The 18334-nt window shown below is 45.8% G+C and overlaps 1 protein-coding gene across 2 annotated transcripts in view; it reads left to right on the top strand.

Annotated features, from left to right (window-relative positions):
- AK7 (adenylate kinase 7) overlaps window positions 1-18334 on the top strand; it is a 67505-nt gene that overhangs the window by 33040 nt on the left and 16131 nt on the right. For both annotated transcript variants that reach the window (XM_084792813.1, XM_084792812.1), the window contains exons 12-14: window positions 92-221; window positions 14322-14450; window positions 16189-16257. In XM_084792813.1, the coding sequence (XP_084648939.1) occupies window positions 92-221; window positions 14322-14450; window positions 16189-16257 (328 nt within the window). The remainder of the gene's footprint in view (window positions 1-91; window positions 222-14321; window positions 14451-16188; window positions 16258-18334) is intronic.

The following is an 18334-nucleotide window of genomic DNA, read 5'->3' as shown; positions in this document are numbered from 1 at the left end:
GTGTCTATTACTGGGTACATTACTGGGTCGCTTCAGTGGTGCACTCATCAATGTGAGGCATGGTCACCGTGATTACCTCTGTGGCATGCAGGAGGCCATCGTGGCACCCAAGGATTCAGGGGAAGGAGAAGAAGAAGCTGAGGAGGAGGAGGAGGAGGAGAATGTGGAGGATGCTCAGGAGCTCCTGGATGGCATCAAGGAAAGCATGGAGCAGAACTCAGGTGATGCACAGAAAGCCAGTGGGTAGGAGCTGGGCCAGTACCTGCCCTGGCTCCAGTCTGCTTCTAAAACACTGCCTGTGGGCTAGAAAGGTGGCTCAGTGGTCAAGAGCTTCGGCTGCTTTTCCAAAAGACCCACTTTGGTCCCCAGCACCCACATACAAGTGTCACCACCTGTAATTACACTTCCAGGGCATCTGATAACTTCTGGACTCCACAGGTACTGGCCCTCACATGCACAAATGCACACTCAGACACATATATACATAAAAGAAAAATTAAATCTTTTTTTTTTTTTTTGGCTTTTTGAGACAAGGTTTCTCTGTGTAGCCTAGCCTTGGTTGTCTGGACTCACTTTGTAGACCAGGCTGGCCTCAAACTCACAGAGATCTGCCTGCCTCTGCCTCTCCCAAGTGCTGGGATTAAAGGCGTGCACCACCACTGCCTGGCTAAAATTAAAATTTTTGTTAAAGCTGCCTGTGCTTTGGAACACATAATAACAACAAGAGATTTAATTATTATTTTATCTCCCAGAAAAATAATTTGGTGACTATCTGATAATTTCCTAATTAAAAAAAAAATTCAAGAGTTGGCAGTGCAGCTCTGTGATAGAGCACTTGTCAGGGTTCGTAAGGCCTTGGTGTGAACCCAGCCTCACCAAAACACGATCCTACTTAACACAATGATTCTGGGCGCACAGGAAACGCGCTGCACAGAATCAGGGCTGGGCTCCCTCTTGTCTTCTTCTCCCTCACTCTGCTCTTGTCAGAGGCTATTTCTGACACCCCAGGGTTAGGTGGTGCTAAGTGCAGACTTGGTGACAAGGACATGGCATCCTCAGATAGCAGAATATGTCGGAAGCTTGCTACTTACTCTCTTCTGTGTGGGCTTCCATGAGCTAAGACCCATCCCTTGTGTGTCCTGGCCACAGACCCTAACTGCCCTCCTTGGTCCCCTAAAGCAATGGTTCTCAACCTACCTAATACTGGGACCAATACAGTGTCTCGTGCTGTGGTGACCCCTAATCATAAAATTATTTTTTATTTTCTTTCTTTTCTTTTTCTTTTTCTTTCTTTCTTTTTTTTTTTTTGTTTGTTTATCAAGACAGGGTCTCTCTGTGTAGCCTTGGCTGTCTAGACTCACTTTTGTAGACCAGGCTGGCCTCGAACTCACAGAGATCTACCTGCTTCTGCTTTCTAGAGTGCTGGGATTACAGGAGTGGCTCATAAGATTATTTTCATTGTTACCTTATAACGATTATTTTGCTACTATTATGAATCATAATATAAATATCTGACATACAGGATATCTGATATGTAACTCCTGTGAAAGGGTCCTTCAAACCCCAAAGGGGTCACGACCTTCGGGTTGAGAAGTAGAGATTTCTTCTGGAATACCATACCTCTGGCACCAAGATGGGCCTCTTGCCAGCTGAACCTCTCCACAGAGCTTGGGAATCTAGTTCTCGACTCTAAGGAAACAGGGGTCCTCAGCAGATACCCCACCTTGGGGGTTCCACTACTTGTTCTAGGGATAATAGCAGTTGTGGAAAGGCAGGAAAGGTTTGCATCACAGTGGCCATGCAGGGCAGACAGAAAGCGAACAGTTCATCTTATCTTCCAGCTATTGACTTGACTTTATAGCAGGAGGGAGAGCAGGGCACGGGGAGAGGTATACGCGGTCAAACAGCCTGGGTCACCTTGGGGCCCAGCAGATCATATAGATTCAGGGTTTTTAGGACTGAGTGGAGGAATCTTTGTCCCAGAGAGAGAAGCCTGTTCACACGAAATGGTGATCTTGCTTTGGGGTGACCTACAAGGTTTGTCTGTGAAGTTCCAAATCCCAGGTGACTACAGGCTCTAGACAGGGACCCTTATCTTTGTGCCCTCAGCCTAGAAGTAAAGTGACATACGGTGGGTATTGGCATGGGGTTTTTAGGGGGGGCCTTGAGCAGTGCAACTTGCCTGTCTGCGGAGCTCAGTGAGGGTCTGACCCAAAGTGCATAAAGCAGATGTGCAGTGAGGGCGGAGATGTGAGCCTTCCAGTCAGCCTGCAGTTACCTTGTGGGCCCAAGTGAGGAATCAGCGGTTTTTAAGCAAAAACAGTCTCTAAGTACCTGCTACCCCAGCTGTGGCATCGACTACAAGACATCCTGGTCACCGGCATTATATCCCACACAAGGGATACGCCAGGGGCTCTTTGATTTGCTTGCAGAGTATGTATTCTGGTTCCAGGCCTTGACTGTCTACTTTGTTACATCCCGTTGCCTTTTAAGGTCTTCAGTCCTTTCAGCCTTTCTCTCAAGTCCAGTTACCCCTTTCCCTTTTATCATAGGCCGGCCCGATGTGTAACATACACCTCTAAGTGTCCACTTAAAGCAGCTGACCTGCTTTGTTTCCACTTTGCTGTGCCCAGGAGGAAATGAAGTTTAGTTAGAGATTTCCCCAAGGGAAAAAAAAGGAGGTCAACACAGAAACCAGGCTAATATTTGAAGATACAGTAAGGCCTCTGCCTTGATGAGACCTTTTGGAACCCTGGCTTCCCCCACAACACTAGCTCTCCCCCTTGGGGGAGAGGGTGGAAATCCCTCAAGATAAGGAGTTCCATGCGGAGGAAGGAAGGAGGAATCTGTCAGGACCATATTGAGTTGGGGAAGGGGATATTTAGGGACAAGTGGGTACACATTGCAGCTGGGACATAGGAGCCCAGCAGGGCCCTGGGCACGGAGAGCAGTGCAGGCCCTAGAGCAGAGGCATGGGCATTCCGTACTCAACCTACAGAATGAGACAAACATGATTTTTTACTTTCCAAGACAGGGTTGCTGTGTAACAAAGCTCCAGCTGTCCGGGACTTATTTTGCAGACAAGGCTGACCTTGAGCTCATAGAGATCTACTTGCCTCTGCCTCCTGGGTGCTGGGTGCTGGGTGCTGGGTGCTGGGTGCTGGGATTATAGGTATTACCAACATGTCCAGCCAACAAACATGATTTTTTTGTTGGTTTGTTTGTTTTTTGTTTTTTGGAGACAGGGTTTCTCTGTTAACAGAGCCCTGGCTGTCCTGGACTCTCTTTGTAGACCAGGCTGACCTTGAATTTACAGAGACCCACCTGCCTCTGCCTCCCAAACGCTGGGATTAGAGGCATGCGCCACCACCGCCTGGCCAAACATGATTTTTATATTGCTTTGTTTTGTTGTTTTGAGATTTGGTCTTCCTATATAGCCCAGGCTATCCTCAAACTGACTATTCTTCTGCCATAGCCTCTCCCAGTAGTCACCCCAATATACACCCCCACTTCCTACAAAATTAGAATTCCCTCTTGTTGGACTATGGATGTATCTGTGGGAGGCTGGCTGATTTTTTTTTACACAAAACATATTTATTAAAATTTTAACATATACATTTATGTTATTACATATAAATAAACTGCATACAGCAGGAAGAATCACAAAACCATCAGGAATTATATAAATGTTACATTCATAATGATTTGTATTTGGCAAGCTTGAAGTAAACATCTTTCTTATCTGGGTGAGTCTAAAATTCTGAATGAAAAGCAATATCTATCTTATCTCTTTTCTATTAACTTAAAACATCTATCTAGTCCTAAAAACATCTTTTGTTTTGTTTTGTTTTTTGTTTTTTGGGACAGGGTTTTCCTGTGTAGCTGTGGCTGTCCTGGACTTGCTTTGTTGACCAGGCTGGCCTCAAACTCAGAGAGATCTGCCTGCCTCTGCCTCTGCCTCTGCCTCCCGAGTGCTGGGATTACAGGCTCCTAAAAACATCTTAACCCCTAAACAACTAAGCTCAATTGTAAGACTAAACTATCTGGTCTTCAACCCCATCAGAGACTTGAGAAGGAATAAAACTTAATTACCTGAGCGAACTGGAAATGCAGAATAGCAGCTTCCAAAATGAAAAAATGACAGAGACAGTTTACTGCCTGAACAGTAAACTAAACCTAAAATTCTCTATAACATTGGAGCATTGTAGTCAGCCTTCTGGCCCAATATATCTGACAGACATATTTGTGAGGCAGGTACTATTGAGGACTTGCTTACTCTCTCTTGGCAGAGATCGGCCGTCGACTCTGCCTGCATCCAAGCTTGTCCCTTTTTAGGCAGAGTTCTGTCTGTGGCAGAAGTGAGGACATTTTGCTCAGTGGCTGGTTTACCACTTTTGGGTTTTTTTAAAATTTTAATTGTATTAATTTATTCAGATTACAACTCAATTGTTATCCCATCAATTGTATCCTCCCATTCCTCCCTCCCTCCTGCTTTTACCCTATTCCCCTCCCCTAGGTCTAAGACGGAGGGGGACCTCCTCCCCCACTATATGGTCATAGGCTATCAAGTCTCATCTTGGTACCCTGCTTGTTCTTTCTTTGAGTGCCATCAGGCCTCTGACATGAACTCTGGTGCTCCATATTTGACCACCTCCCCTTGGTTTACCACTTTTGAAGGCAACTCCATAAAGAAGTTCTTTGATGCTCATCGTCCTCTTTTTTTCTAAGATTTATTATTTATTATTATGTATATAGAGCTCTGCCTGCATGTACATCTGCAGGCCAGAGGAAGGTATCAGATCACATTATAGATGGTTGTGAGCCACCATGTGGTTGCTGGGAATTGAACTCATGACCTCTGGAAAAACAGTCAGTGCTCTTAAGCACTGAGCCATCTCTCCAGCCCCGCTCATCATCCTCTTTGAGGTAGGCTGGGTGTTGCCAGGAGTTGACCTGTCTTGTTGTCAAAGAATCTTTAGAATAATCAAAACATCTTTAAACACCATATTCTGTAGGTCTCTGAGGCTTTTGAAGACCTTATCAGATTGGATTATTATTATTGTTGTTGTTGTTGTTGTTGTTGTTGTTGTTGTTGTTTGAAACAGGGTTTCTCTGTGTAGCCTTGGCTGTCCTGGACTTGCTTTGTAGCCCAGGCTGGCCTCAAACTCACAGAGATCTGCCTGCCTCTGCCTCCTGAATGCTGGGATTAAAGGTGTGTGCCACCATGATGCCTGCCAGATTGGTTGATTATTAATGGACGTGGGAAGACTCAACCCACCGTGGGTGACATCAATCCCTTAGGCAAGGGATTCAGGATGATACAAGCACAGAGGGAGCTAAGCACTTGCATGCATAAATTCATTTCTATCTATTCTTGACTGTGGATGTGACTGATGGGCATAGCTCTTTAAAGTTCTTGTCACTTTGGCTTCCTTGCAGTGATGAGCCCCAAACCTGTACTAGCACACCATCTCACAAATAACCATCTCCCCCGAAATTGCTTTTGTCAGGATACTTTATCACAGCAACAGAAATGAAACTAGGACATCAAGTTTGTCTATAAATCCCTGGCGTTTGTGTTTACTTGAACTGAGAATTTGAACCTAGAGTATGTTTGAACAAAACAAGACCTTTGAACCCTCTTGGGGACAGGTGGCCAGGACACCTGGGGAGCTCACTCTTCCCTCACACATCCCCTCTCAGTTCCAAGGTCACTAGCAGCACCAGTTTCCCAGCCCTGCGGGGAGGTACCTGGAGGCCCTGGTCATACCCTCCACGCCACCTGCCAGTCAGCCAGAGGGCCACTCCTGTGCTCACTAGTCAGAGCTGAGCCTGGTGGGAGGGTTGACCTGGGAGTTTTGGTTTGTTTTAGTTTTTGGTTTTTCAGCACAGAGTCTCTCTGTGTAGCCTTGGCTGTCCTGGACTCGCTCTGTAGGCCAAGCTGGCCTTGAACTCACAGTGATCCACCTGCCTCTGCCTCCCGAGTGCTGGGGTTAAAGGCATGCACCACTACACCCAGCTGACCTGGGAGTTTTAAATAAAAAATGGACATGTTCAAACTTGTTTCCACCTCATATCTTCCCTGTGCATGGAATACTGGAGAACCCTGGCTGGCAGCTCCTTTTAAACCCCATGTTAGTAATTGAAAATGTGGGGTTAGTAATAGCATTTTAATTACGAATATCAGAAAAGAGAGAATGAAAGTTAAAGAGAAGAAAAGCAGGTAATTCAAAAGCTATGTCCGGTTGAGTTTTACTCATCCATTTTAAAGTAGACAAGTGCAGCTATTATGGAAACAGCGTGGGAACTCCTGAGGTAGTGAAGAGTAGACGGGCAGGTGTGGTGGCTCACACTGGTAATCCCAGCTCTGGGGAGGCTACAGAAGGAGAAACATGGGTTCCAGGCCAGCCTGGGATTGATAAGGAGAGCCTGTCTCAAAATAGAAAAGTGGGGGCTGGAGAGATGGCTCAGAGGTTAAGAGTGCTGACTGCTCTTCCAGAGGTCCTGAGTTCAATTCCCAGCAACCACATGGTGGCTTACAACCATCTATAATGTGATCTGATGCCTTCTTCTGGCCTGCAGGCACACATGCAGACAGAATACTGTATGTAATAAATAAATCTTAAAAAAAAAATATATATATATGTGGCTGGTGGAGGGAGGGGGCCTAAGGAAACGCCTCAATTGATGCAACTGCCTGCTGGCAAGCTCAAGGTCCTGGATTTAGAGGCCTGGCACACATCTGTAACACCAACACTGGAGGACGGGGGCTGGTACCAGCTGGATGCCTAGAGCTCACTAGACAGCCAGCTACCCGTTAGGGGCCTCCAGGTTCAGGGAAAGACCTTGTCTCAAAGTATAAGGCAGGAAGTGGGATGTGGTGGCGCATGCCTTTAGTCCTAGCACCTGGAGGCAGAGGCAGGTGGATCTCTGAGTTCGAGGCCAGCCTGGTCTATATAGCGAGTTCCAGGACAGCCAGGGCTATGTAGAGAGACCTTGTCTTGAAAAGCAAAAATAAGCTGGAGAGACAGCTCCACAGATAAAAAAGCACCTGCTGCTGTTGTTGCAGAGGACCTGGGTTTGATTCCCACACGGTGGCTCACAACCATCCATAACTCTAGTTCTAGGGGATTCGATGCCCGCTTTTGACCTTCTCGGGCACCAAGCATGCACTTGGTACATCGACATTCATGTGAACAGAGCACTCTTAACAAATAAAATAAATAAATCTAAAAGCAATTTTTTCACTTAAAAAAAAAAGTAAGATGGAGAGCAACTGAGGAAAATATCTGACATTGACCACATGGACACATGTACTTGTGAGCGTTTTTTCTCTCTCTCTCTCCCTCCCTCTCTTCCTGCGCCCCCTCCCCCATACACAGTGGAATTTTATTTTATCTTTGAAGAGGAAGTTAACCAGGCAGGTGTTCTGTATCTGTATTCTCGGAGGTCAAGGCAAGAAGACCTAGAGTTTGAGGTCAGCAAGACCACACCTCAAGAAGAATCCCAACAGGGCTGGAGAGATGGCTCAGAGGTTAAGAGCACTGACTCTTCTTCCAAAGGTCCTGAGTTCAATTCCCAGCAACCACATGGTGGCTCACAACCATCTGTAATGTGATCTGATGCCCTCCTCTGGCCTGTAGGGAGTACATGCAGGCAGAGCACTGAAGATATAATAAATAAATAAATAAATATTTAAAAAAAGAAGCATCCAACAACATGGATGCATCTGCTAATTGACATAAGGAAAGGTCTCATAACACACAGTGCACACGTGATATGCATGCTCCTTTTTTTTTTTTTTTTTGGTTTTTCAAGACAGGGTCTCTCTGTACAGTCTTGGCTGTCCTGGACTCACTTTGTAGACTAGGCTGGGCTCGAACTCACAGTGATCCACCTGCCTCTGCCTTCCAAATGCTGGGGTTAAAGGCATGTGCTACCATGTCCGGCTGCTCCTTTCTCTTTTTGAGACTTAGAGACAGGCTCTTTCTAGATAGCTCAGGTTGGCTTGGAGCTTACTATGTAGCTAACCTCAGACTTTCAGTGGTCCTCCCGACTCAGGTTCTGAATGCTGAGATTACAGGCATGAGCCACTATATCTTGTTTGTGAGGCATCTTTTAAGAAGAAGACAAATAAGCTGGGCATGGTGGCTCAGGCCTAATCCTACCACTGAGGGAGGCAGAGGCAGGTGGATCACAGTGAGTTAGGAGGCCAGCTTGGTCTACAAAGCCAGTCCAGGACAGCCAGGGCTTTACAGAGAAACCCTGTCTGGAAAAAGAAACAAAAAAGGCAAATTTAGAGGAGAAATTATAGACGCTAAATAGAGGAGAGGATGGAGGTGAGTAGGAGAGGTGGGTCAGAAGACACAAAATGAAAGGACTGAAGAGATGGTTCGATGGTTAAGAGCACTGGCCACTCTTACAGAGTACCCAAGTTCCATTCCCAGCACACACACAGGGGCTCACATCCATCCATAGGTCTAGTGTGAGGAGATCTTGACACCTTCTTCTGACACCCAGATGGCAGTGCATGACTATCTGTAACTCATGTATAAATGTTTTTGAATTTAAGAGACATTTACAACAGGTGTGGTGGTGCACGCCTTTAATCCCAGCACTTGGGAGGCAGAGGCAGGTGGATCACTGTGAGTTCAAGGCCAGCCTGGTCTACAGAATGAGTCAAGGACGGCCAAGGCTACACAGATAAACCCTGTCTCAAAAATCAAAACAAAAAACATTTTTTTAATTTAAGAGACACTTACACCAGGCGTGGTGGTGAACGCCTTTAATCCTAGCACTTGGGAGGCAGAGGCAGGCAGATCACTGAGTTCAAGGCCAGCCTGGTCCACAGAGTGAGTCAAGGACAGCCAAGGCTACAGATAAAACCTGTCTCTAAAAGCCAATATATGTGTGTGTGTGTGTGTGTGTGTGTGTGTGTGTGTGTGTGTGTGTATGAATGAATGTGTGTGTGTGTTTCTCCGGAGGATCAGCCAGTGTTTTTAATTGCTAAGCATGTCTCTAGCCTCCAAAATAAATGTTTTTGGTTTTGTTTTAAAATACAAAATGACAGATATGAAGGACGGCGTGTACAGCATGCAGATCACAGTTAATGTTCTATTTGAGGTTTCTGTTGAGCAGATTTTGGCTGTTCTTGCCACAAGTAACTGGGATGAGGGCTTTCTTAATCTGCTTCTCTATGGTTACCATCCTTTTTCCTGCACGCATCCTACGCACTGTACCATAACCCTCAGATGTACACAGTAACATTTATCCCTGAACAAGTTAACATAAAAGAGCAGTGCTCTGTCTCAGACAGAGTTGTCTGAAGGTCATGGGTTCTCTCTAGGGAGGTCAGAGTTGTCTAGAGAAAGACACGTAGGCAATCCCTTAGTGCACCTCTCGGTTTGACTTTACTATTGTTGTGATGAAACACCATAACCAGAGCAATTTATAATTCACTTGGGCCCTTTAATCCCAGCACTTGGGAGGCAGAGGCAGGCAGATTGCTGTGAGTTCGAGGCCAGCCTGGTCTACAAAGTGAGTCCAGGATGGCCAAGGCTACACAGAGAAACCCTGTCTCGAAAAAAAAATTCACTTGGGCTTATGGTCCCAGAAGGTTAAGAGTCCATCACGGCAGGGAGACCTGGCAGCAAGCAGCAGGTGTGGCAGCAGGAAGTAGAGGGCTTACACGGTCCTTTGCAGGCATGGAGCAGAGGTGGCCCAGGAAACCAGGTGAGAATATAAACACTCAACGCTCACCCTCTAGTCAAGGTTGCACCTCCTAAGAGTTCCATAACACAGTATCACAGCTCCTGGGGATCACAGGCTCAAACATCCACGCTTCTGGGGCATTCCTCACTCAAACCACTGGACTGGCCATGCCTCTGCCATTCCATCGTGACCACAAAGTGCTACAGGATCCCTGACCTCACCTACTGGACAGTGAGATATTGATGGTTTATTAGAATGCCACACCCCAAGACTGACCATGGCCAGGGACACAGTGGACTAGGGAGCTGAACTGTGACGTTGGTCTAAGGCAGGCTTTTATAAGAAAAACCTGTAACCAGGTAACAACCAGGTAACCAGGTGGGAAGCAAGGGGGGCGAGCAGCATTACATCATTTTGATTAGGTAAACACAAGAAAAATCTATTTTGTGCAAGGCAGTGTTGCCACATGCCTTTAATCCTAGCACCTGAGTTCGAGGCCAGCATGGACTACAGAGTGAGTTCCAGGATAGCCAAGGCTACACAGAGAAATCCACCACCCCCCAAAAAAAGAAAGAAAAATAAAAATCGATTTTGTTCTGAGCACAATGTCCAGGTAGCTAGACAAAGCATTTTAAGCTGATTGCCTAGGATATAGGCTTGGGGATTTTTCAGTACCCCACTTTTCTGGGAGACAAGAACATAGCAGGGTATTGTGGTTCTGTTTAAGTAGAATGTAAACCATTAATTCAAGCAGAATTCAACAAGTTTTGAATTGTGAGTAAAAGGCTGTTCAAGTTCCCAGGCCGGTACACCCTAAGAACCTGAACTTAATCTTACTTTATAATCAAAGTGGAAACTTCGAGGCAAAATGGCTTCTGATTTGCTAAAAGTGACAAACGAGCCCCAGTTATGCTGGGAACTACAGTAGGTCTCAGTGGAGGGCTAGAGAGTTTAAGCGGGTGAGGCAGGCTATGACACTGCTTCTGAATGGGCAGAAAGTAATGGCAACCCTCAGTGTTTAAAACAAACCAGACAGGCAGATGAGGATCTCAGGTAGATACCTATAACCCCAGTGTTAGGGGTCAAGAGTGGAGACAGGAGGATGGCTGGGGCTGGCTGGCCAGCCAACAGGCTTGCTCCAGGTCCACTGAGAAACCCTGTCTCAAGGGAATAAGGTAGACCTTCTCTGTGTTATGTCCAGATCACTAGGTCCCCAAAGACCAACAGGTGTCCGAAGCCATATGGCAAAAGCAGGGGGTCTTTATTTAAACTGGAGCCTGAGGGCTTTCGAACCTCACCTAAGCAGCGGATCAGTAGGAGAGCCCCGAATCACCATTAGGCAGGGTTTTTATGTTGGTTATGACGAAGAACAGGAGTTTCCAGTTTGGCAGTTACAGGATTGGTTGACATTTAGCAAGGTCCGGTTTGTGCTAGGGGACTGGTCAAGCCTGACCACGAGATGCTTAACATCTGGGGACATTAGGTGCTTTCCTGCTGTCCCCTAATTGGCTCAGGCCAAGGGTTGCTCTTCTCCTGGAACAGTGTGTGTTTTTTGTTTTGTTTTGTTTGGTTTGGTTTGGTTTTTCCAGACAGGGTTTCTATTTGTAGCCTTGGCTATCCTGAACTCACTTTGTAGACCAGGCTGGCCTTGAACTCACAGAGATCTGCCTGCCTCTGCCTCCCAAGAGCTGGGATTAAAGGCGAGTGCCACCATATCCAGCTTAGTCCTTTCGTTTTTTAAGTTTGTATTTATTTCTTATTTCTTATAAGAAAGTGGGTGTAGAATCGTTAGGGGGAATTTGCTTATGCTAAACAGTTCCTTTCACCTCTTTTGTCTGTTTCAGTGTGATACTAGTTTCCGAAGGACAAGACTTTCTGAATCTTTACTACTAATGACTTGTGTGGCCCTGAAAAGTAGAAGAAAAGAGAGTGTTTGGTTTGCCTTATTTTTATATATTTTGTCTGTCTGTTCATTTTGAGGCAGACTGTCATGTAGCCAAGGCTGGCCTCAGACTGGCTATATAGTAAGGGGAGTCTTGAACTCCTGATCCCTCTCCTCTTCACTCCTGCGTGCCAGGATTTCAGGTGTGTGCCACCTTGCCCTGGAGGTGATGCTGAGGGATCAGGCCTGGAGTCTAGTATATGATGGGCAAACCCTCTATCAGATGGACCATAGCCTCATTTCTACTTAGAGATTTTTGAGATGTAGGTTTTGATATATATATATATACATACATATACATATATATGGGGTTTTTTTTGTTTTTTGTTTTTTGTTTTTTAATTCCAGACTGGCCTGAAACTCACTATGTTGCCTGGACTGGATTTAAACTCGTTATTCTTTCATCTTTTAGCCTCCTCATGCCCCCAGGCCTGTCTGTGACACCACACCCAGCTTGAGAGGTATTTTAATAAGATCATTTTATTGTCATTAGTCAAATGACAACAAGTGGCCTCAAACTATTTATTTTACCTCATAGATTCCCTGATAAGCTGAAGGTGCAATATGTGCCCTGGGCAAGTCTTTGGGGCCTTGCCAGACTTACACTGTCCTTGAGTCCTCATCAAGACGGTAAGGAGGCCTGGAGAGAAGGCTCAGTGCTTAAGAGCACCCAGATGCTGTTCCTAGCACCCACACGGCAGCTCACAACTGTCTAATTCCAGTCCCAGGAGACCTGACACCCTCATACCAGTGCACAGAAAATAAAAATAGCTAAATAATTAAAAAAAAAAAAAAAGACATATAAGGACAGGCTGTGCCTGAATTTGACCACAGCTGGGGAAGGGCGGCTGAACCTGGAGGAGGTGTTGCGCTCTGGAGAGCAGACTCCTCCCCCTCAGTCTCTGGATTGGGGCTAAAGAAAGAACTGACCAAAGGGCAAAGGTGAGAAGTGTGCCCTGGGACCAAAAGTGTGGGGGCTGGGTGAGCACATTCTAACTGCACTTTCCTTTTTCTTTAAATGCTAATTTTGTTAATTATCACTCAAGGTGCTGGGAATAAACCCAGGGTCTCCCTCAATTATGCCTGGAAGGTGCATGAGCCTCTGACTAAGTTCAGGCCTTAGCCCTTTTCTGAAGCTTTTGAAAGTCGGCCTTGAGTTTGCTGTTCAGGTCTAGCAAATATTTATTGAGCCCCTGCTTTTGCTGGGGAGGGACAGGATGGCATAGGATTGGGGGGGGGAGGCGGGTGTAAAACCCAAGGTCTTACCTGTGCTAAACCCATGCTGTACCATGGAGTTACATGTGAGTTACAGCCTAAGCATGTACCATCAATAAATCACAGTAAGTACTCTGATACTGTCTCATCAACTCCTTCTCATCAGAAGGATTTACTACAGTGTAGTAAGGCGTAACCTGAAAACAGAACTGAAGGGCAGTGAGAAGGCTCAGGGAGTAAAGGCAGCTGCTGCCAAGGTGATAGCCTGAGTCCTACCTCCCCTAGGACCCACATGGTAGCAGGAGAGGACTTTATGCACCCACTAAATAAATAAAAATGCAAAAAGAAAGAAAGAAAGAAAGAAAAGAAAAAGAAAAAGAAATAGAATAAGCCGGGCATGGTGGCGCACGCCTGTAATCCCAGCACTTGAGAGCCAGAGGCAGGTGGATCTCTGTGAGTTCGAGGCCAGCCTGGTCTACAAAGTGAGTCCAGATAGCCAAGGCTACACAGAGAAACCCTGTCTCGGAAAAAAAAAATATAAAAAAAAAAATAAAGGGGAGCTGGAGACATGGCTCAGCATTTAAGAGTATGTGCTGCCCTTGGAGAGGCCCCCAGCACATTGCGAGCTTATAAGCACTTGTAACCCCATTGCCAGAGGATCCAACATCTTCTGCCCTCAAAAGACATTGGCACAGTGGGATACACACAGACACACACGCACATACACACAAGCACATTAATTTAAAATAAAAAGTAAGCAGGTGTGGTGGCCCTTGCCTTTAATCCCAGCACTCAGGAGGTAGAGGCAGGTGGATCTCTGTGAGTTTGAGGTCAAACCTGGTCTACAAAGGGAGTCCAGGACAGCCAAGGCTATACACAGAGAAACCCTGTCTTGAAAAACAAACAAACAAACAAACAAACACAAACAAACAAACAAAAAATTAAGTGGACATGGTGACACAAGCCTTTAATCCCAGTACGGGGGAAGCAGAAGCAGGCAGATCTCTGAGTTCAAGGCCAACTTGGTCTATAGAGTGAGTTCCAGGACAGCCAAGGATACACAGAGGAACCCTGTCTCAAAAAACCAAAAAAGCAATAAATAATAAATAAATACCAGTAAAAGCAGAGGAAATCCAGCAGGCAGGACTTGGCGCTATAGAACTTCATGTTGGTCCACTCCTGGCCCAGCTCCACACACCAGTGTGTCACGGAAGTTGTCCCACATAAGGGTAGCACCGCTTGCTCCTGCTCTGTCTTGCAGACCAGTTCACCGTTGCTTTAAATATGCACTAAAACATGTCATGGTTTGTTTTTTTAATGTAAGGGCAAAAGAAAGGGCCTTCAGTCACATTCTTGCCTCCACAGCAGTTTCCAGCCCAGGTTAGACCCCCTCCCCCTCCCGTGGAGGACGAGTCATCGTAACCTAGATGTTTATGTATTTCTTTTAAATCAGGTCGCCTAGAGGATCAATATATAATTCGATTTGTGAAAGAAAAGCTCAAATCTATGCCTTGTAAGAACCAAGGTTACATTTTGGATGGATTCCCAAAGACCTATGATCAAGCAAAAGACCTGTTCAATCGTGAGTGTGGGCGCGCTCTGTCTGTCCTGTGTGTTTATACACTCTTTTGCTTGTTTGTTTTTCTTTTTATTTTCTTCTTTTTTTTTTCTTTTTTTTCCTTTCACATCAGATGGGTAATGTGCCCACGTCGTAACAAGGTTTAATGGGTGGCACACGTCATGCAGAGGCGTGAATACCCAATCATCACTCGTATGAACCAAAAAAGGATCATGTTTGTTTGTTTTTCCAGACAGGGTTTCTCTGCTTAGCCTTGGCTGTCCTTGGCTGGCTTTGAACTCACAGCGATCTGCCTGCCTCTGCCTCCCGAGTGCTGGGATTAAACATGAGCCACCATGCCTGTCGAATCTGTGGTTTTTTTTTTTTAATGTGCTTTATTTATTTATACTGTCTTTCTAAAAATTTGCCTAGTTAAAAGATTGCGTTCTTTCTTGCCCAACTTTTTCTTTTTTCCGAAGCTCAGGCTGACTTTGAACCTGTTTGCTCACTCACTGTCTAGCAGTGAGTGGTCTTGAACTCTCTGGAACCTCCTGCTTCTGCCTCCAAGTGCTGGGTTCACAGGCGTGTGCTTGTCACGCCCGGTTTGGCTTGTGTCACTAGGGGCATAGCCTCTACATTGTTTGTTTTTAACTTACTGTTTTGTTCACTGTGGAGACAGTTTTCCAGGCGTCCATGCCACGCATGCACGTGGAAGTCAGGGAACAGCCTGCAGGAGCGGGCTTTCTCCTTCCATCATGTAAGTGCTGGGGATTGAGTCTGGGGTGTGGAACTTGGCAACAAGCTCCTTTTCCCACAGGGCCATTCCTGTAACCCCTTATTTTATTTTATTTTATTTTATTGTTGTTGTTGTTTTTATTGTAGCACAAACACTGAGCATAAGATCTACTCTCTTAGCTGGGCATGGTGGCACACACCTTTAGTCCCAGCACTCGGGAGGGAGAGGCTGGTGGATCTCTGAATTTGAGGCCAGCCTGGTGGTCTACAGAGTGACCTCAAGGACAGCCACACTCTATATAGAAACTCTTGTCTTGAAATCCACCCACCCCTAAAAAAAACAAAGCAAAGCAAAACAAAAAAACCAAACTAACCTTTTTTTTTTTTTTTTAACCTTTTATTGATTCTTTGTGAGTTTCACATCATGCACTCTGGTCCTCTCATCTCCCCGTTCCCTCATATGTGCCTTTCATTCTTGCAATCTCCCCCTCAAAATAAAACACACACACACACACACACACACACACACACACACACACACACACGCACAAACAAATAATCCTTATCAACAGCAACAACAATAACAAAAAACAAAGCATAGAAAATATCTCACTGTGGAAGCTGCAGTGTGTCACAACGTGTCCCACAGTATATTCCTCTGTCCACCATCTTCACTTGCAAATGTTCATTGCAATGAGTCATTGGTCTGGTTGAGTCATCTCTTGGCTTCTATGACAGTGTGAACCTTGTGTCAGAAAGCCAAAAAATGTTTTTCTAATTAAAAAAATAGCACTTGAGGCCTGATGGTGCTGGTGTATGCCTTTAATCCCAGCACTTGGGAGGCAGAGGCAGATGGATCTCTGTGAGTTGAAGACAGCCTGGTCTTCAAAGCAAGTCCAGGACAGCCAGGACTACAAGAGAAACTCTATCTCAAAAAACAAAACAAAACAAAAATAGCACTTGAAGTTTTACTGTGACCCCTAGGAATATAGAAAAGGCATAACTATACATATTTTTGTTTTACTAGAGGAAGATGATGAGGAAGAAGAAGAAATCAAAGGCAAAATGCTTCCCTTTGATAAATTAATTATACCTGGTAAGTTGAAAATATTTCTCCAAGGCTACGTGTGTGTGTGTATGTGTGTGTGTGTGTGTGTGTGTGTAAGCTTTGATATGTACAAAAATGTACATGTACAGACATGCCTGTGAAAGAGGAGGTCAACTTCAGGTGTCAATTTTCAGGAGCTGTACACCTTGTTTTGTGAGACAAGGTTTCTGACCAAACCTGGCACTTGCCAATTCAGCCAGCATCCGGCCAGTGAGCACCAGGGTTTCTCGTCTCCCCAGGGCATCTGGGTGGATGGCACCACATGGGTCTTTTCTTGGGGAGCTGGGGTTGAACTCAGGGCCTCATATTTGTCACAGGGCTATCTCTGCCCCTCTCCAAGGACACGTTTAAGGGACTGCTATTCAATCTCTTTTATACCATATGGTATTTTATTTTAGCCTTTCAAGACAGGGTTTCTCTGCTATCAGCTCTGGCTGTCCTGGAACTTGCTCTATAGACCACGCTAACCTCAAACTCACAGAAATCCACTTGCCTCTGCCTCCCTGTGCTGGAATTTAAGGCATGCACCACCACAGCTGGCAGCAATCTTTACAAGTTTAATGAATTAGATGCGTTTTTAGGGAGAAGAAAAAAAAAGGGGGGGGGGAACATCTGCTCAAGCACAAACCCGGAAGTTAGGGAACGTGTCACAGATGAATGTCAGACACACTAAAGTTCCAGGACACAAATTCCCTGAAAGCATCTGTTCCTACTCCTCCCCTTGTCACCAGGCCCAATGTAGCAGACATGCAAGTGGTCTGGCTGCTGGTTGTGCTGCCCCACCCCCACCCCCCAGGGGCTGGCCCTGCATCCACAGCTCCTTCCCCACCCAGTAGCTGCTCTCAGGGCAGGTCTGGTCCTGTCCAGAAGACACTCAGCCCCGGAAGTAGGATGGGCCGGGGGTAGAGCTTCCCGGACCACCCTTGATGCCAAGGCAGTGAGTTCTGTCAAGTGCTTTCTCAGAAGCGTCCCACTGTTCTGATGGTGACCTACACAGCTCCACACCACCCGCTGGGCTGAGCACCAAGCAGACCTTTCTGTGACCTTTCTGTGAACTTTAAGGACCTTCATTGTAAGGGCTGGGGATGGTCAGTTGGCAGAATGCTTGTCCGGCAAGCATGATGCCTGAGCATGAAGACACCAACACCCACACACAGAAAAGCCAACCCTAGTGGGAGACAGAGAAAAAGGATGCCAGGAACTTGCTGGCCATCTGTCCCTGAATGGGTGAGCTCCACGTTCAGTGAAGGAACCTGTCTCAGAAAATAAGATGGAGAGGATTTGGAAAGATGGCTCAACAGTTAAGAACACTTGTTGCCCTTTCAAAGCCAGGTGACTTACAGCTGTTTGTACCACCAGCTCCCAGGGATCCAATGCCTCTGGCGTCTGTGGGCACCTGCACTCACATGCCATACCCAAGTACACACACACACACACACCCCACTCCTAGATCCCCTACATTTTTAGTGGTTTATGAGGTATGTGAATACTTGGGAGTTCATGTGCTCAATACAAGAACAGCCATTTTCACTAACTCTGGACAAAGTTGTAACTAAAAAGTCACGTCAATGGCACCAGGTCCTTCAGGAACAAAGTTCAGGGCTGTATCCATCCATCCTCTTAGACCAGGAACAGCTGACAGAGAAGTTTCTAGAAATACTGAGATACCTAGATAGCCGTCATCTTCAAGAAAGTATTTACTTTTTAAAGATTTACTTTCTTTTTAGTGATATCTATGCATGCACACACACACACACACACACACACACACACACACACACACACACAATGTGGGGGTTTGTGCACATGTGTTTAGGGAGCCTGGAAGCCCAGAAGTGTGGATCCCCAGAAGTTGGAGATGTTAGTAGTTTTGAGCTGCCCAGTGTGAGTACTTGGAACTAAACTCTGGAGCTAGCACTGTGATTCTATAAAAGAGCAGCAAGTACTCTTTTTTTTTTTTTTTTTTTTTGTGTGTGTGTGTGTGTGTGTGTGTGTGGTTTTGGTTTTGGTTTTGGTTTTTCGAGACAGGGTTTCTCTGTGTAGCCTTGGCTGTCCCAGACTCACT

This window comes from Acomys minous (assembly GCF_964271855.1).
Source record: "Acomys minous genome assembly, chromosome: 8".
Taxonomy (NCBI): domain Eukaryota; kingdom Metazoa; phylum Chordata; class Mammalia; order Rodentia; family Muridae; genus Acomys; species Acomys minous.
The sequence above is the reverse complement of the archived record's forward strand: the minus strand, read 5'-3'. Positions and strand labels throughout refer to the sequence as shown.